The sequence below is a fragment of the Neoarius graeffei genome, chromosome 10, assembly GCF_027579695.1.
Source record: "Neoarius graeffei isolate fNeoGra1 chromosome 10, fNeoGra1.pri, whole genome shotgun sequence".
Classification (NCBI taxonomy): Eukaryota; Metazoa; Chordata; class Actinopteri; order Siluriformes; family Ariidae; genus Neoarius; species Neoarius graeffei.
In genome coordinates, this window is record NC_083578.1 from 23,994,293 (window position 1) to 24,014,817 (window position 20,525).

Consider the following 20,525-nt stretch of genomic DNA (forward strand, 5'->3'; position numbering starts at 1 on the left):
CACTGATAACTAGTTTTGAGCATTAAGCTAGCCTACAAACATAAAATTAAAATATTTGCATAATAAAAAGACGGGCAATTGTAGATATGGCTAGAATCCAGATGCTCTCATTTAGAAATTGCTTAGTGTGTTGTGAGCACAGGAGAGTCATGATTAATAAAAATCCAAAATGAAGCAAATAGGCCTATAAGCACAGGCCTTGAGATAACAGCCAAGAAGATCAAATCATCCATGTTTTTTTTTCTTTTGCACCTACTATACAGTTATTAAGAGAGTGATGACAGCACAGAGAAAGCAATGATTTGGGATACTCCTTTTCCATGATCTAATAGGTCATGCATAAACGTGCAGAAAGGAGCACAGCATAAACACGTCTATGCTGAGAATATACAGTGGTGCTTGAAAGTTTGTGAACCCTTGAGAATTTTCTATATCTCTGCATAAATATGACCCAAAACATCATCAGATTTTCACACAAGTCCTAAAAGTAGATAAAGAGAACCCAGTTAAACAAATGAGACAAAAATATTATACTTGGTCATTTATTTATTGAGGAAAATGATCCAATGTTACATATCTGTGAGCGGCAAAAGTATGTGAACCTTTGCTTTCAGTATCTGGTGTGACCCCCTTGTGCAGTAATAACTGCAACTAAATGTTTGCGGTAACTGTTGATCAGTCCTGCACACCGGCTTGGAGGAATTTTAGCCCATTCCTCTGTACAGAACAGCTTCAACTCTGGGATGTTGGTGGGTTACCTCACATGAACTGCTCGCTTCAGGTCCTTCCACAACGTTTCGATTGGATTAAGGTCAGGACTTTGACTTGGCCATTCCAAAACATTAACTTTATTCTTCTTTAACCATTCTTTGGTAGAACGACTTGTGTGCTTAGGGTCATTGTCTTGCTGCATTACCCACCTTCTCTTGAGATTCAGTTCATGGACAGATGTCCTGACATTTTCCTTTAGAATCCGCTGATATAATTCAGAATTCATTGTTCCATCAATGATGGCAAGCCGTCCTGGCCCAGATGCAGCAAAAAAGGCCCAAACCATGATACTACCACCTCCATGTTTCACAGATGGGATAAGCTTCTTATGCTGGAATGCAGTGTTTTCCTTTCTCCAAACATAACGCTCCTCATTTAAACCAAAAAGTTCTATTCTGGTCTCATCCATCCACAAAACATTTTTCCAATAGCCTTCTGGCTTGTCCACGTGATCTTTAGCAAACTGCAGACAAACAGCAATGTTCTTTTTGGAGAGCAGTGGCTTTCTTCTTGCAACCCTGCCATTGTTGTTCAGTGTTCTCCTGATGGTGAACTCATGAACATTAGCCAATGTGAGAGAGGCCTTCAGTTGCTTAGAAGTTACTCTGGGGTCCTTTGTGACATGGCTGACTATTACACACCTTGCTCTTGAAGTGATCTTTGTTGGTCCACAACTCCTGGGGAGGGGAACAATGGTCTTGAATTTCCTCCATTTGTACACAATCTGTCTGACTGTGGATTGGTAGAGTCCAAACTCTTTAGAGATGGTTTTGTAACCTTTTCCAGCCTGATGAGCATCAACAACGCTTTTTCTGAGCTCCTCAGAAATCTCCTTTGTTTGTGCCATGATACACAAATCCCTGTTCTTTAAATAAAACAGGGTGTCCACTCACACCTGATTGTCATTCCATTGATTGAAAACACCTGACTCTAATTTCATCTTCAGATTAACTGTTAATCCTAGATGTTCACATACTTTTGCCACTCACAGATATGTAATATTGGATGATTTTCCTCAATAAATAAATGACCAAGAATAATATTTTTGCCTCATTTGTTTAACTGGGTTCTCTTTATCTACTTTTAGGACTTGTGTAAAAATCTGATGTTTTAGGTCATATTTATGCAGAAATATAGAAAATTCTAAGGGGTTCACAAACTTTCAAGCACCGCTGTAGCTCATGAACATAAGAAATCTAGTATCTCAAGTTATTAGAATATTTCCTAAAATAAATAAAAAAAAGGATTTACAATACAGAAATGTCCAACGTCTGAAAAGTATATTCATTTATACACTCAATACTTGGCTGGGGCTTCTTTACCATGAAATACTGCATTAACGCATCGTGGCATGAAGGCAATCAGCCTGTGGCACTGCTGAGGTGTTGTTGAAGCCCAGGTTGCTTTGATAGCAGCCTTCAGCCATCTGTATTTTTGGGCCAAGTGTTTCTCAACTTCCGTTTGACAATACCTCATAGATTCTCATTTCATTGTACCTGTACTCTGCACAATGACAAAGTTGAATCTAATCCATCCATCCATCCATCTATCCATCCATCATCTGTAGCCTCTTATCCTGTTCTACAGGGTCACAGGCAAGCTGGAGCCTATCCCAGCTGACTATGGGTGAGAGGCGGGGTACACCCTGGACAAGTCACCAGGTTATCGCAGGTCTGATGCAAACAGCCATTCACACCTACGGTCAATTTAGAGCCACCAATTAGCCTAACCTGTGGGGGAAACCAGAGCACCCGGAGGAAACCCACACAGACACAAGTTGAACATGCAAACTCCACACAGAAAGGCCCTCACCGGGCACTGGGCTCGAACCTAGGACCTTCTTGCTGTGAGGCAACAGCGCTAACCACTACACCACCGTGCCGCTGAAGCTAATCTAATTTAATACAAGACAACTCAGGCAGCCCAAAAGAAACTGACTATTTCAGAAAGCATTCAGATTTGGCTTCCCTTTCTACATCACAAGTGTAGCCTATTAGAATTATACCACCCTCTCATCTGAGTGTCTCCACTCATGGCTTGAGATCTGCCTTTGTAAATTAATATTCATGAGGAAAGTGGTACCTGATTGGCTGGCAGAAGAGGCTAGAGCAGTGGCTCATTATTATTTAAAGGAACAGGCACTCAAATCAGCCATTTTGATCAGAGCTGTTTCGACAGGGTGAAAAGGGAACTATGCGGCTTTATCCTTGTGTTTTGACCAAAGCACGTCACAGACACTTCTTTAAGACCTCAGGGAATGGTGTCAATTTATGGGAAAAGGGTATATGTTACCTTTAAATGCAAACTGTACCAAGTGGCTGTAAAGGATGTTCAGTAGAACCATCATAATCTTTATGAATACAACAGCAGATCTGAGGCGCAAAGCTACCAGAGGTGGACAGGAATGAAGTACATTTACTTGAGTACTGTACTTAAGTACACTTTGAGTATCTGTATTACTTTTTTTTGGAAACTTATGACTTTAACTTCACTACATTTGAAAGACAAATATTGTACTTTTCACTCCACTACATTTCTATCAAGGTCCTCGTTACTATGAAGCACCTTTGAAAGTGGATGTTTTTTTTTTTATTTTTTCCAAAACGGAATTGGTTTTTTCGCAGGTGACCCTGAGACAGCCGATCAGTAATCACTAGGGTCACGTCACATCCATAGACTGGATAAAATCAAGTTCAATGATTTCCCAGTAGCATTATTTGAACAAGATCAGTTGATGGCAGAATGGAAGGAGGCGGTTCTTCTGGGGAATGCACACAGTCATGGCTGTACCTAGAACCCATGTTTCAGTTTTCCGAAAGGATTAAAGATTCATTTAATTTTAAATGCTTGCTTTGTTTGCTGAAAATGAACCACATCACGGCTGACAAAAACTAACTGTCCAACCTGCGGAAGCATATCGAGGTATATAAACGTTTTATTGCAAGAGAAAGCTTGCAATGAAGTTGTCTGTGCTTTTAGAGCTAGCGATAATGTTGCAATAGCTGTGCAGTCTGGTTAGTCAAATGACTTGACAGATTTGCCCGCCAAGTTGCTGTAGCTTTGTCCGCGGGTAACGTTTACACATAGCTAGTTAACATGGACACTATTAGTTAGCATGTAAAAACGGAGTTATGCTAACATGAATAAGGCTAACTTATCTGAAGTCCTTTCAGAAATGTTTTAGCATAATCTTGCCAGTTAAACAGAATTTAGAAATCTCCCTTTTCTAGTAGCATTAGCTACCCAATATGATTTTGAGTTTGAAAAGATTTTGCTAACATGTCAGATGGCACGTCACTGACTAGCTAGCTTAACGTTAAACCACCATGATGGCACAGCATGCGTTCATTTTGTAAATCCAGTCGGTTGCTTCAGAGGCATTAGGTTTGGTAAGCGTTGTGGCAATAATACAACCCCGATTCCAAAAAAGTTGGGATAAAGTACAAATTGTAAATAAAAATGGAATGCAATAATTTACAAATCTCAAAAACTGATATTGTATTCACAATAGAACATAGACAACATATCAAATGTCAAAAGTGAGACATTTTGAAATTTCATGCCAAATATTGGCTCATTTGAAATTTCATGACAGTAACACATCTCAAAAAAGTTGGGACAGGGGCAATAAGAGGCTGGAAAAGTTAAAGGTACAAAAAAAAAAAGGAACAGCTGGAGGACCAAACTGCAACTCATTAGGTCAATTGGCAATAGGTCATTAACATGACTGGGTATAAAAAGAGCATCTTGGAGTGGCAGCGGCTCTCAGAAGTAAAGATGGGAAGAGGATCACCAATCCCCCTAATTCTGCGCCGACAAATAGTGGAGCAATATAAGAAAGGAGTTCAACAGTGTAAAATTGCAAAGAGTTTGAACATATCATCTACAGTGCATAATATCAAAAGATTCAGAGAATCTCTGTGCGTAAGGGTCAAGGCCGGAAAACCATACTGGGTGCCCGTGATCTTCGGGCCCTTAGACGGCACTGCATCACATACAGGCATGCTTCTGTATTGGAAATCACAAAATGGGCTCAGGAATATTTCCAGAGAACATCATCTGTGAACACAATTCACCGTGCCATCCGCCGTTGCCAACTAAAACTCTATAGTTCAAAGAAGCCGTATCTAAACATGATCCAGAAGCGCAGACGTCTTCTCTGGGCCAAGGCTCATTTAAAATGGACTGTGGCAAAGTGGAAAACTGTTCTGTGGTCAGACGAATCAAAATTTGAACTTCTTTATGGAAATCAGGGACGCCGTGTCATTCGGACTAAAGAGGAGAAGGATGACCCGAGTTGCTATCAGCGCTCAGTTCAGAAGCCTGCATCTCTGATGGTATGGAGTTGCATTAGTGCGTGTGGCATGGGCAGCTTACACATCTGGAAAGACACCATCAATGCTGAAAGGTATATCCAGGTTCTAGAGCAACATATGCTCCCATCCAGACGACGTCTCTTTCAGGGAAGACCTTGCATTTTCCAACATGACAATGCCAAACCACATACTGCATCAATTACAGCATCATGGCTGCGTAGAAGAAGGGTCCGGGTACTGAACTGGCCAGCCTGCAGTCCAGATCTTTCACCCATAGAAGACATTTGGCGCATCATAAAACGGAAGATACGACAAAAAAGACCTAAGACAGTTAAGCAACTAGAATCCTACACTAGACAAGAATGGGTTAACATTCCTATCCCTAAACTTGAGCAACTTGTCTCCTCAGTCCCCAGACGTTTACAGACTGTTGTAAAGAGAAAAGGGGATGTCTCACAGTGGGAAACATGGCCTTGTCCCAACTTTTTTGAGATGTGTTGTCATGAAATTTAAAAATCACCTAATTTTTCCTCTTTAAATGATACATTTTCTCAGTTTAAACATTTGATATGTCATGCATGTTCTATTCTGAATAAAATATGGAATTTTGAAACTTCCACATAATTGCATTCCATTTTTATTTACAATTTGTACTTTGTCCCAACTTTTTTGGAATCGGGGTTGTACAACAATGCATTCACAGAAAAATGGACTTTTAATACTTAAGTATTTTTAAAAGAAAGTACTTGAGTAACTTGAGTAAAAATTTGACTGGACAACTTTCACTTGTATTGGAGTCACATTTGACCAGTGGGATCCGACAGTGGGTACTTTGCCCACCTCTGAAATCTACAGCACCCAGGTGAAATTAACCACTGAAGAAAAGTGGGCACAGACATGTTCTGAAGCAGGTTTGGTTTAATAGATTGATATAAAAATATTGATATGAAAACATTCAAGATGCATAACAATATACAAATGGCAAACTGCATATGCATTATAGAATTAAACAGATGCTGATATAGCCACATGTTCACAGAAAAGAAATAAAACAGGTCACAGTCATTATTACTTGATATTCATTATGACATTATATTAAATATATAATCGAAACACGGAGCGCAGCAGGCCTGTTCAATGGCCTACTACAGCCTCTGTTTCCTAGAACAGAACCCTTCCTGTTTTCTCACTGCCTGCAGAGTCTGAGAAAACTTACAAATAATACTGTTTAAAAAAAAAAGTGCTCAAAAATGAAGATTCATTCATGGTGCATGTTTCGTGTGCAACGGAATAATCTTTGTCAAGTGAGGTCAATCCTGAAGTAAGTAAAAGTTTTCCAGAAGACAATAAGTTCACTTTTGAGCACGTGGTTCAGTCCTACTACCAAGAGCTGAGGTCATCAATTAAATTTGACCTGGAGCAAAATTCTCATGGAGCAAGTACTGTTTTACACACACACACACGTATCGTCTATACACAGTTAAACATTTTAGTACAACAGCATTCAATACTTCACACTTATTTACAGATTCGACATCATTTTAAGGCCATCCTTAAAAAAAATCCGTTTCCTGTCCACCAGGTGAGCAAAAAAATGTTTCAGTCGGGTGGGAGGGATTTTTTTTTTTTAATATATGGATGGATGAGAAATCGCAATGCTGTGTTGGCTTTTTCTTTCAGTACTTTATTACAAAAGCAGACACATTTAATAAAATGACAGTTTAATCAACTGAAACTTGTACAAAAACTAAGTTAGCATTTTAAATGCTGACTGCAACATTTGCAAAACTTTTACAAAAGGTACTTAAAATGTCCGACACACGGACTTTTTGTAGTTCTAAATCGACCGTTGGGCCTAGTTCGGATGAAATTACACTATTAAAATGATCACTGAATGATTTGTTTTTCTGAATCTTTTCTGAATCTATTTTGTTGTTCGCTAGAATACCATTTTGCGATTTCACACTTAAGCAAATGTTTGAAAACTCCGGATCTGCTTCCTTCATGGTGGCTGCCATTTTTTTGTGCCGCATGGCGCATGCGCAGAGCTGATTCAGTTCTATATTCTGCGCGGAATGCAGGGCTTTCCACAAGCGCCGGCTGCCGGCCATACAGCCGACTACACAACCAAGTCCAGCCGGCTACTTTAATGACTATTTTTGTAGCCCACAGGCTCTAAATATTAATTTTCGATTTTAATAAAATTAAATGTTTATCTAACGGACTGACAATAATGTCAAACTGAACCGCACTCATTTAAGTTGTGATTCGCGCGGTTTATACCGATAATAACCACAAATTCCCCGCCGACTTCGTTGATCAGAGGAGAGTAACTCATCCGCGGCCCCGACATGCGGTGTGTGCGCGCACTCGGTGGAGGCAGTAGTGTGTCGGGGCCGTCGGAGGGAACAGAAACAGAGATGACGCTTATTTTGTCTCCGGTAAACCAGTCTTCTCTCGTTCAATTACGTGCTGGCATCAAAAGACACCGTTGGTTGTAAATGAAACCAAACTGAGTCGTTGGAGTGTATTTTCATACACAAATGGAGAAATGTTCGCTGAGTGTTTAATTGTGTAGCCCCACTGCAGACCGTTGTCGTTGTTAATTCATAGCATGCTCAGCTGCGTGAATGTGTCATGCACTGAAAATAAGAGATTTACAAGCCAGGAACGCCTCATGATGCAATACGCAAGAAAAGAAAGAAGATTTACTGCCATTTTACTTTGTATTTGAGTAAAGTGAATAAATAAATGGTCTGTGGAAAATACATTTAATCCTGGGAACTGCGTGCACAGGAGTTTGTGTTTACTCCCCCCTGGCTGGCTACTTATTTGTCATGGCTGGCTAGTATGAGCCTTAGTGGAAAGCCCTGGGAATGTGGAAATGTCAAGTTCGATTTTAGATTTACGAACCCGAAAAAAAAAAAAAAAACGTCGAAAAACCGGCGTTAAAAAAAAAAAAATTTCAACTGCACAAACGGCACTCACCCGGCGGACCGGAAACAGAACATTTTTGAATAATGGCCTCATGTAACTGGAGAAGTTTGGGACGGACGGACGGACAAACAAACACTTGCACCATTTGAGGTATACAACATTAGTGAAATTGAACACTCTGGTGATGGTAAGGATTTAAGAATGTTGGTCATTCAATGTAAAACTGATTAATTTGCTTTCACCCCCGTAGCTCTGAAGGCGTAGCTTTAAAAGCGCTAGTAGCGCTTTCTAAGTGACCGGATTGCATTCTACATTTTTTCTCGCACTGCATGGTGACAGATTTTCCCTTCTTTTTTTTTTTTTCCCTTTTTCAACCTTTTCTTTAACGTCTTTTCACTTGCAACTTTATGTGACGGTTTGAGAAGACACTTCCTGTCTGGCTTCGCTGCTGTCTGAGGAAGCCATGCATTCAGTCTCTGAGCGAGCCTCTTCGACAACCAGAAAGACAGTCCCTTGGATAAAAGGCGGGGCCAACAGCACCAACTACTCAGGTTTTGGACCCTGCTTCTTGGCCCGTGTACGTTTACATCCAGTTCGTGAATCAGGTTTGAGAGATCTCTCGGAAGGCAGTATCTCCGAATGCCTCTGAGCTCCTTCGGAATACACCGTGTTTCACTTAAGCCTCGGAAGCACACAAGACCAAACCCTTGACCACGTTTCTCACTCTGGAGTCCCGCCCACATGCTTATGAGGCTGGCATTAAACACTGGAGCTGTGATAGAAGACTGGCTCTCTGCCCATCTTGGTCCCTGTTTATCCCTCCATTCTTCTAGCAGCACTTTGTCCTTCTGTCCCAGGTCCACTTTTCCTTCATGCCCTCTCTCCCGCCATCGGAGGAAAGTCTGCTGGGCTTCAGGGCTCCACGCAATGAGTACCATGCCACCTACACTGTGCACCTGCTGGCACTGGCCGTACAGCCAGGGTGTGGGGCCCAGTCGGGCCAAAGAGGTCAGAGTGCTACAGTGGGCCCACTGAGCCAGGCGCACGTCCATGCGCAGCTCCTCCTGCAGACCATAGGCTAGGGCACACACCGCTGAAACATGACTTGTTTCATCAGAAGAGCAGACCAGCAAAACAGGTTTTCTTTCAGCAGAGCGCCAAACTAACAGACAGGGGAGGGGTGGGGTGGGGTGGGGTGGGGGGGAAGAGTGTTACAACTCAAAGAAAATTAATCATGTTATTATTCATAACACACTTCTGCTAACATTTAACCTTCATGCTCGACTCGTTATTTAGCAATCTTTAATTACAACACTGACCTGATGTCCTCCGTTTGATCAAAGTGTAGACGAGGAAGCCCACGGTTGTTATGGCAACCAGGAGAGCCAGTGAAGCAGCAAAAATAAGACCCCATCTCCTGTGAGTATCTGAGAGAGGGATACAGTGAGAAAGAAGGTCTCTGGGTGATTTAAGGTTTGCCATTCGTTTGCCCAGCAAGCATTTCTACAATTGGAGAAAACACCACTCACAATCAGGGCATATGATTCTCCTTCCACGGAGAGCGGGCTCAGACCGCCACACCTACGGAGGGAAAGATTTATTCGCTATACAAGTCGAACAAGGTACATGAATGACTTCCACTGCTTAAAACCTACTTAAAAGCTTCTCATATTTACACACACACACACACACACACACACACACACACACACACACACACACCTCACTGTATATTTGAAGGCAAAATAATAATAAATTAGCAATATTAAAGTAAGCAAGCACAACTTTATTCATCACACACTTGCGAAATTCCTCTCTGCATTTAACCCATCTGAAGCAGTGAAAACACACACACCCCCAGAGCAGTGGGCAGCCATGCTAACAGTGCCCGGGGAGCAGGGTATCTGCACATTTTTCAAGTACAAATTTAAAGACTTAAGACCTTTTCAAAACCTCTAAATGGAAAAATTAAGACTGTACCATGGCAAAGAAAATGATAAATACAACAACTTAAAACTGTTTTCTGCAATCGATTTTTTTTTTACTAACTAAGAAGAATGCACACAATTGGTGAACAACAGGGTGCTACTGTTAGAATACGTTCAGACTGCACCCTGAAACGACCCATATCCGATTTTTTTGCCCACATGCGACCTGTATCCAATTTGTTATTGACAATCTGAACGACACAGATCCGATTTTTTTCACATGCGACCCAGGCCGCTTGGATATGTGGTCCTAATTCCGATGCATATCCGTTATTTTCACATGCGACTGCAGTCTGACCGGACAGGTCGCATTCATGCGACCTACACGTCATCAACAAGAGACAAACGTCACTATTCTGCGTTGGCTAATCCCGCCTCTTTGGTGGAAAACAACAACATTTGTACAGTCTTCAGAATTTAAATAGACTTTTATAGAATTAATCAAGCTAATGGTGGATTTGGTAGGGACCTGGATGTTGATCTGTTAGCCTGATTAAATAAAACAGTTTCTATAACTGATTTATAACTTAAACCATCCTGTATTACAAGATTATAAGATTGTTCTGGAAATTTCCAGTAATTTGACACCTTCGGTCTCATTAGTCTGCTGCCCACATTAATCAGATTATTGTGCGAGTTCCGCCGCCACCACAAAAACCACATCGCCAGGTCTCGCCTCATCTCCATGCTTTACTTGCAAACTTGAAGAGCACGCTTTTTTTTGTTTACGTATTACGTAGATGTGCTTATTACGTGTCTATTTGCGCATGCGGGACACTTTTGGGTCGTTTTCCATTCATATTGGAGATCGCATACAAGTCTCATAATTGGTAATGTGAACGGCCTAACAAAAAAATCGGATTTCACAACAAATCGGATATGGGTCGTTTCAGGTTGCAGTCTGAACGTAGTGTTAGACATGCAAACAGCTGAAGCAAAGTCGTGTGTTTTGGGCCTGCAGAACTACTGTAGCAGCAAGGAGAAGACTGGCGTTTACTGGAGAAAACACCATGAATCATTTCAAAAACGAAAACAATAAAACGGCAAGTAGAACCAGCTGAACAACCTTAGCCGGCATTATTTCAATCCCCAAAGATCATCTTTGATGATGTGTGATTTTGTGCCCGACAGCAAAATCAGTCTGAGTGTCGTACACTATACAGCTGGCTGAGGAAGTTCTCGAGTATCTTCTGCATTATAGCAGGTAACAGCATGAACCTGTTTATGCAGTCATACAATCATCAGAGCATTACATTAAACACAGAAAAACAACTGTCACCTTTCATAACCATTATCAATATTAATCAATGTGTTGTAATAACTAAACTAATTATTTTTTGGGGTTTTTTGGGGGGGTATTTGTCATCCCCCAACCACTTGTCGTTAAAGAGACATCTTCCCGTAATTATCAACGCTTTCTAGCGCCCACGTAAGCTACCTGCGTGTCTCTCACTCTTCACAAACACCACACCACCTCCAGTAGCCTCCTAACGTTAGTTCTTGCTCTATGGAATGCACAGAACCAATGCTGCCCCCAAAGGTACGCTGGTCACTTTTAAAATTACGGTTTAAAAAAAAAAAAAAATACCCCAAACCGGATGGAGACATTTCACTCGTTCGGTCCAATAGTAAATTTAATACCTCCCTTTCGAAAATTCCAGTCATTCCAAACAATTTAAGAAGTTTTTAGGCCTTGAAAACCGAAAGTTGTATTTAAGACTTTTTAAGGACGCGCGGGAACCCTGTGGGAGTTAAGTGCCTCACTCAAGGACACCTCAGCCCAAGGCCGTCCCATATTAACCTAACCGCATATCTTTGGACTGTGGGGGAAACCGGAGCACCCGGAGAAAACCCACGCAGACACCATGCAAACTCCACACAGAAAGGCCTTCGCCAGCCGCTGGGTTCGAACCCAGAACCTTCTTGCTAACCACTTACACCAGTGTGCCGCCCGATCAGTGAAAACCTATCCAACATGTGCTTCCTAAACATTTTGGTCACATGACCCTTGCCACTTGAATAAATTTATGGCTCTGAATAAATGTAGGTCATTTATGGCATATAAATAGGGCAAGTGTGATCTCAGTGACTGACTGTGGTAGATGGACTGGTTTAAGTATTTCAGAAACTGTTGACCTGCTGGCAGTTCACACAAAATGGTGCAAAAAAACCAAAAACAAACAAAAAAAATCAATCCCATGAACAAGTGGCAGCTCTGTGGGTAGAAATCCCTCGTTTATGAGACAGATCAGAGGACAATAGCCAGATTGGTTTGAGCTGACAAAAGGGTACGGTAACTCAAATAGCAACTCTTTACAAACACGTAGAGCAGAAAAGCATCTCAGAATGCACAACATGGAAAACCTTAAAGCGTATGGGCTACAACAGGAGAAGACCACATCATGCTCCACTCCTGACTCGGAGGCTACAGTGTGTCAGAGATGGACACTCGATTTTGTGACTCGAGTCCGAGTCACAATTAAGTCACATAAAAATAGACTTTATACTTGACTTGCAGCTCGTACTTTAGGACTCCTGACTTAACCTGGCCTTGTCAGTAGTCATAGGTTTACAATACGTCTTTCCACGATTACCTGGACACGGTGTGTCTAAGTTACAGAAAAAATTTATTCGCGCGTGTGTATTTGCTTTCTGTTTATTTTTAACATGTGCCTGCTGCAGCACATCATAACTTCAGCAAGACACTGGATTCACTACACTGAACCTCATAAGACACCAAAGACAGTTTTAATCTACATTAGCATCACAGCAATGTCCCTGGGTCCTCTGTTTACATCAACAAATATTAGCACTTATCTGGGCATATTCATGACATAACTATCAAAGGCGGTTGCCATGTTTGGTATCTTGTATCTTTTCCATGAGCATGGGATGTGTCTTTTGACATGTTTGTTAAAGAAATGAGAAGCTACTCACTGCATCAGTTAGGGTTAAAAGAATTGTTGCCAGCTGAAACACATTAATCAGTAATTATGCAATTAATGTAAGTCAGTAACAATCCAATCAAAGGCTCTTATGTATTTCTTTATTTAAATCCAAATGGCAACTTTTGTTGGCCGGGCAGTGTACTTCGCCAAGTCTGTGATTATGCTCCAATCTGGAACAGGTATATACAGTAGTAATTAGTCCTAATGGCGGCGTGCGTGCGCTCTGAGCACCAGTGTATGTGGACATGGCACAGTAATGCCTTTTCCTGAAGACTCTGACACTAAAGGCAGGGGACACAAACTTGGTTTGTTATATGTGAAGGAAGTAAGAGAGTTTGTTATAGCGGGGTTGCAGTGCATTTCTCATGTAGATTCATTCAGTCGACTTCGGACTTGACCGAAAGATTCAAGCTTAAAAACTCGTGACTTGACCTGGACTCTAAGGTAAAGACTTGAGACTTGACCTGGACTTGCCTTTTATTACTTGTGAACATATCTGCAGTGGGTACAGGCTCGGCAAAAATGGATGTCTTTACGTTATACTCTATGTAGTGAGCACATGCAGTGAAAAAGGAAGTCATTTGGGATTGCGCCTAATCGTGTGTATGAGGGGCGGCACGGTGGTGTAGTGGTTAGCGCTGTCGCCTCACAACAAGAAGGTCCTGGGTTCGAGCCCCGGGGCCGGCGAGGGCCTTTCTGTGCGGAGTTTGCATGTTCTCCCCGTGTCCGCGTGGGTTTCCTCCGGGTGCTCCGGTTTCCCCCACAGTCCAAAGACATGCAGGTTAGGTTAACTGGTGACTCTAAATTGACCGTAGGTGTGAATGTGAGTGTGAATGGTTGTCTGTGTCTATGTGTCAGCCCTGTGATGACCTGGCGACTTGTCCAGGGTGTACCCCGCCTTTCGCCTGTAGTCAGCTGGGATAGGCTCCAGCTTGCCTGCGACCCTGTAGAAGGATAAAGCGGCTAGAGATAATGAGATGAATGAATGAATATATATATGAGTGATTCCACGCTTATGGGTACTGAAATGGGGACATGAACTTATTTTTAAAAATTCACCTAAAACCATTTCTTTTTTTACCATCAGGTCACAAAACATGTAATCTTTAATGAATGATATGTTAAAAGATAACTTTAATTTTCTGAGATGTAATAAAAACATATTTATATGCCAAAGTCAAGCCTATGAGTTCCAAAATGATGTCTGTTACATTATTTCTGTTACGATTGTCCATCTCGCGTCTGTTACAAATTAATTACAATCTAGCTATATACCATGTTAATCTTATTGAAAGAATGTGTATGTTTATTCTACTACACATGTTTATTAATTATATTTGCTAAAACATCACCTTCCTATGTTTCAAAAAGTAATTCTACATTGTTAAAATTGAGAATATATATATGTCCACAACACTTCTGTTACGTTCTGACTTTGGCATATAAATATGTTTTTATTACATCTCAGAAAATTAAAGTTATCTTTTAACATATCATTCATTAAAGATTACATGTTTTGTGACCTGATGGTAAAAAAAAGAAATGGTTTTAGGTGAATTTTTAAAAATAAAGTTCATGTCCCCATTTCAGTACCCATAAGCGTGGAATCACTCATATATATAAAAATCATGTGTTTTAATCAAAGTCCTTCCCACGCCATGTGGCACATAGGGCGGTGCCGATCTCCGTTTCTGTAGCCCTCAGCCTCTCACATAGCTAGGGTTACAGTGGGGGGCTAGTTCTCTGGTAACCGTGAGAGATTGACTCCCCACTTGCATCTGTACATCAGCGTGCCTTGCCAGACGGCAGTAGGTACCATTTTTATGATGGTCTTTGGTATAACCCAACTGTGAGTAGAACTTGCGATCTCCCAGTCAAGAGGCAGACATGCTAACCACTTGGCCAACTCGCGGTGTGTGTGTGTGTGTGTGTAATTTTTTATATATATATATATATATATATATATATATATATATATATATATATATATATATATATATATATAGTGAAACAAAGCTGAATATCTTTAATTTATTATAATAAATAAAATTTCATCTAGCGTTATGCATCAATAATAGACATCACCTATTACTAAAAAATGAATATTTTCGAAAAATTGTTTAGGACGAAGCTATGAAATGATTGAATTTTTGCTTCAGAAAATGGCAAGAATGGTTTGTGTCATAAATGCACAGTGTCCTGCTACTTCAGAGGCAGTATAAAATGTACAGGCTCACTAATAGTCTAAGGAAATTGATTTCAACTTTTTAAAATTTCCCTGAGGGAACCCGCCCAAAGGGACCAATAAAGTTCTATCTAACCCAGACCTGGGCATTTTACGGCCCGCGGGCCACATCCGGCCCTTTGGTTCATTCTGACCGGCCCGCGTAAGGTTAATTAGAAATTACAAAATAAACGTATTTTCTAATTTTACCTCATGCATGGACTGAATGTGCAGTGCTTTTATTCTGAAGTTGTGTTCAACAAAAACGCAATGCGCGCGACATGAACATGACATGAAATCCCATGAAACCTAATCCCGCGATAACTACTTCCGTAATTTATGCAGACCAACCACAAACTTGTACGTCATCCTTCAAACAGTCCAGCCAATCACAGTGTGACATCACCAGCAGGCGCCGGAGCCCGAGCCGATCTGTAGATCTGATCTGTAGATCTGATACCTACACTGAATTGACGTTTTCAGTGATGAAGTTTAACAAATCCAGGTATAGATCCTCTCTCACCAATGATCATCTGTCAGCTGTGCTTCGCATCTCCACCTCAGACATTCAACCTGACTCTGATGCACTCGTTAAAGACCAACAGAGACTAGATTTCTCTCACTGAACAAATAAAAAACTGAAAAACACTAAATGAAGTGATTAGACTACAAATGTGGGCATCATCATTATAATATGATGTATCTTGCTTGATATTTGGAGTAGAAAGACAATATTGTGATGTCTATTGTGTTTTGGGGTGAATGTGACTTGGGGGGGGGGGGGGGGGGGAGTACAAATGTTGACATTTTGTTAACCATTGTTTTGGGAAATTTGATTGAATAAATGACATTTTTTGTAAGGCAACCTCGTTTTTTCCATACTCTTACCAGTCTTAGCAGCTTGTAAAAACAATGTTATTTACTGCTTTAGATAAAGAAATACAATTAATATTATGCAGAATTTAGTTCAGCCTTTTGGTCCGGCCCTCCACAAAATTTTCTGTTTCTCATGTGGCCCCATGGAAAAAAATAATTGCCCACCCCTGTTCTAACCTAACACAAATGAGGAAAAAAAAAAAGTTTATATACGCATGCATATCACAAAACGACTTGCCATGATGCATGATAAAATACAAACGGACACGTATGCAAAGAGAGTTATCTGAAGAAAAACATCATACCTGCACACACAGTCCTGCGGTGAAAAAGGGAAGAGGCACAGTCAGCTCCACATCTCTAGCACCACCTTCCTGTAGAACACAGAATAACAAATCACATCCACCGAGAGTGACGGTGTATGCTACATATTCATTTTTATGATAAATATTTACCATTCTAACAGTAGATTGTGCTAAACAATATGAGCCTATACCTTTTACTTATTGGTTTTAAAAATAAGCAAATAAAACCGCATGGAATAGTAACTTACCATCTGAACAGTGTGCACATTTTCCTTCATGGCACACGCTCCCCTTTCTTCCACACAGAGCTGGGCAGCAAAGGATGCTGGGATACTGGAGGACAGTCGTACATGCAGACGCCGAGCTCCAGGAACCACTGTAACGTCCCATTCAGATAAATCACCTGAAGGAGAGAGAGAACGCGCGCAAGATATAGATCAAGGAGAATTTATTATTTGTGTCGCTGTATGACAAATCGTGAAGTAAATTATGCAGTTTAAAAGTGACTTGTAGACTTTACCTGAGCTGAAAGGGCAGAAGACATGATAGCTGTCGTTCAGAAAAAACTGAACAGAAAATTAAAAACAGACTTACAAGTGTTCGTACACATCGACAAAATGTCTACTCAAAAAAAAAAAAAAAAAAAGCATGACAAGAAATAACAGTTTTGCAACATTTCTTACCTTCAAACACATGTGGGCGTGCTTATCTACATCAGACACGTTGTATTTCTAGAAGAAAAAGTCGAAATTTGATGTGAAACAATTAAAAAATACACACGATTTTATTAGAAAGCAGGCTTGGGCCGAATCCCATTTCACCCCTTGGACCAACCCCTTGGCCCTTCCCCTCCATTTTGCGCGTTCACGTGAAGGGGTAGGGGTATCCCAATCCCAGTTAACGCGGAGGGGTAGGGGAAGGGGTAGGGCTTCTGTACCCCTCCAAACGGAGATTTTCCTGGAGCTGACTCCGAACGAAGGGGTTTGAGTGATTTCCCACAATGCCATGCGGATTTCAGCGAGATTTCATGCGGATTTCAGAAAGATGGCGGTTCCCGCGGCGAAAGATTGTCATAAATGTATTTTCTCCATTATTTACGTGTTTTAAGTTGTTATCCAGAGGAAACACGCCGCTTGATTCGCTTTCGAGCTGAGAATGAGCAGCGATTTCTGAAATCCAAGCTGCTGCTAAAAAGCTTTGGGAGTGAGTATTGTTTTCGGTTGCTTGACTGCGTACGTTTTGTTCTGTTATTCTCGCTTTTATTGTTTACATGAGTGTTCTGACACCTCATTCTGTCGGATGTGGTGCACGAAGTGCCAAAGATATCCCATTCAGTGGTGTTAGTTAACAAATCACACCCTGCCAGCAGAGATTTCTGGCTCTGACTGTAGCGGCTGGTCGCAGCCAATGACGCATTTGGTTGCGTTTTGCTAACGTAAACGCTGACGGAGGTACGCGATGACGTATGCGATCGTTGAAGGGCTATCCCAATACGTAAGGGTTGAATTTCAAGCCCTATCCCTTGTAGCTCAGTTTCAAGGGGAAGGGCCAAGGGGAAGGCGGAGGGGGAGGGGTAGAAATTAGAATTGGGATTGGGCCTTGGAGTACTCGAGTCCAGGACTCGGACGTGAGTCCGACTCATGTCCTAATTTTAAGGACTCGTGACTTGACTCGGACTCGAGCACTGATGACTCGGGCCCAATCCCAATTCTAATTTCTACCCCTACCCCTCCGCCTTCCCCTCCGCCTTCCCCTTGGCCCTTCCCCTTGAAACTGAGCTACAAGGGATAGGGCTTGAAATTCAACCCTTACGTATTGGGATAGCCCTTCAATGATCGCATACGTCATCGCGTACCTCCGTCAGCGTTTACGTTAGCAAAACGCGACGCGTCATTGGCTGCGACCAGCCGCTACAGTCAGAGCCAGAGGCAGAAATCTCTGCTGGCAGGGTGTGATTTGTTAACTAACACCACTGAATGGGATATCTTTGGCGCTTCGTGCACCACATCCGACAGAATGAGGTGTCAGAACACTCATGTAAACAATAAAAGCGAGAATAACAGAACAAAACGTACGCAGTAAAGCAACCGAAAACAATACTCACTCCCAAAGCTTTTTAGCAGCAGCTTGGATTTCAGAAATCGCTGCTCATTCTCAGCTCGAAAGCGAATCAAGCGGCGTGTTTCCTCTGGATAACAACTTAAAACACGTAAATAATGGAGAAAATACATTTATGACAATCTTTCGCCGCGGGAACCGCCATCTTTCTGAAATCCGCATGAAATCTCGCTGAAATCCGCATGGCATTGTGGGAAATCACTCAAACCCCTTCGTTCGGAGTCTGCTCCAGGAAAATCTCCGTTTGGAGGAGTACAGAAGCCCTACGCCTTCCCCTACCCCTCCGCGTTAACTGGGATTGGGATACCCCTACCCCTTCACGTGAACGCGCAAAATGGAGGGGAAGGGCTAAGGGGTTGGTCCAAGGGGTGAAATGGGATTCGGCCTCGGACTCGTGCATTAACTGCATTCGAACTCGTAAATTAGAGATGAGGACTCTGATTTTTTTTTTTTTTGGAACGTCATAATTTGGCACAAGATATTTATAATCTACATTAATTTTTATACTAATTTCATCCAAGAGGGTGCACATTCACCTATTCAGGAACAAACTAACGTTAATGGCGCTAAAATGCCTGAAGAGAAGCCCCTAGGATTGTCCGCTTTGCTTATACAGACGTCTCGTGCAGTGGAGGGGGTAAAAGCACTACTGTGTGTTCCGTATGTAGAAGGACTATCGGGGAGACGACGGGGACGACCTCAAACTTCAATCGTCATTTGGCGAGACTCCACCCAGAGAAGGAAGTGACACACTATGTTCATTGTTCTGTTGATAGCGGGGTTTGCTTGCTGAGCGATGAACTAGCTAGTGTTAACCCTCTCTCATGTTATTTGCCCTGTTGATAGTGGGTGGGTCTTGCTGAGCGATGAACAAGCTTTTTATCTGTAGCCTATGAACTAAAACGGGGCAGTCAGGCAGTAACGCGAGTCCAACACAGTAGCAGAGACGCTTTCACATAAAGGCAGCAACAGCCACCGTCAAATAGGGCGATTGGAGTGTTGTTCTCAGACTCGACATTTTCTTTAATGCCTTGGACTTGATTCGGACTTGAACACTGGGGACTCGAGACTGGATTTGGACTTGAGGTTTAGTGACTTGACTACAACACCGTTAGAAAGTATAACCCTAACCCTGATACCTTTCTGTTTTAGCCAGCATTAACTTTTTCAGCAGTTTGTACTACAGTAGCTCTTCTGTGGGATTGGACCATATGGGCTAGCCTTTGTGCCCCATGTGAATCAGTGAGTCTTTGACACCCACGACCCTGTCGACGGTTCACCGGTTATCCTTCCTTGGACCACTTTTGGTTGGTACTAACCACTGCATACCGGGAACACCCCACAAGATGTGCCATTTTGGAGATGCTCAGACCCAGTCATCTAGCCATCACAATTTGGCCCTTGTCAAAGTCACTCAGATCCTTACGCTTGTTCATTTTTCCTGCTTCCAACACATCAACTTCGATAACTGACTGTTCTCTTGCTGCCTAATATATCCCACCCACTGACAGGTGCCACTGTAGTGAGATAATCAACATTATTCACTTCACTCATCAGTGGTTTTAATGTTATGGCTGATCGGTGTATGCATGTTTTATTTTATTACCAAGTATAGAATAGAACACATTAGACCACACTATTATAAGAAAATAATCTACAACAGGGTCATATGATGCCATTACTACATTAAAAGTTGGTTATTTTCCTGTAACCGTGTTCTATCCATCTCAGTGTTTGATTCCTCTTATCCCACAGCAGTTTTCTAATGATTACAGTTTATTACCAAAGATCATCATGCTTTTTAACCATTTATGGTTACATTTAATGTTGTCGAACGTCTACAAAGTTAGTTCCTGTTATTATAGCCATAAACAGTCACTCCCTCACATCTTGAAGTTCATAAGACCAGAGAGAGAGAGAGAGAGAGAGAGAGAGAGAAGGAATAAACTCCTCTATTCGGTAAACATACTTGCTGTTACCAAGGACTGACGCTGGAAACTCCTCCAACAAGCGCTAAACGTCTCATTACAGGAAGTTTCACC

At 41.7% G+C, this 20,525-nt stretch overlaps 1 protein-coding gene across 1 annotated transcript in view; it reads right to left on the minus strand.

Annotated features, from left to right (window-relative positions):
- Nucleotides 1-6,007: 6,007 nt before the first annotated feature.
- Nucleotides 6,008-20,525, minus strand: part of LOC132892973 (interleukin-17 receptor E) — a 46,729-nt gene continuing 32,211 nt past the window's right edge. Inside the window, exons 11-17 of the mRNA XM_060931588.1 lie at nucleotides 17,049-17,096; nucleotides 16,886-16,931; nucleotides 16,614-16,768; nucleotides 16,366-16,434; nucleotides 9,554-9,605; nucleotides 9,344-9,451; nucleotides 6,008-9,186 (exon numbers count right to left, since the gene is read on the minus strand). Coding sequence (XP_060787571.1) covers nucleotides 8,333-9,186; nucleotides 9,344-9,451; nucleotides 9,554-9,605; nucleotides 16,366-16,434; nucleotides 16,614-16,768; nucleotides 16,886-16,931; nucleotides 17,049-17,096 — 1,332 coding nt within the window. The 3' untranslated portion in view covers nucleotides 6,008-8,332. The remainder of the gene's footprint in view (nucleotides 9,187-9,343; nucleotides 9,452-9,553; nucleotides 9,606-16,365; nucleotides 16,435-16,613; nucleotides 16,769-16,885; nucleotides 16,932-17,048; nucleotides 17,097-20,525) is intronic.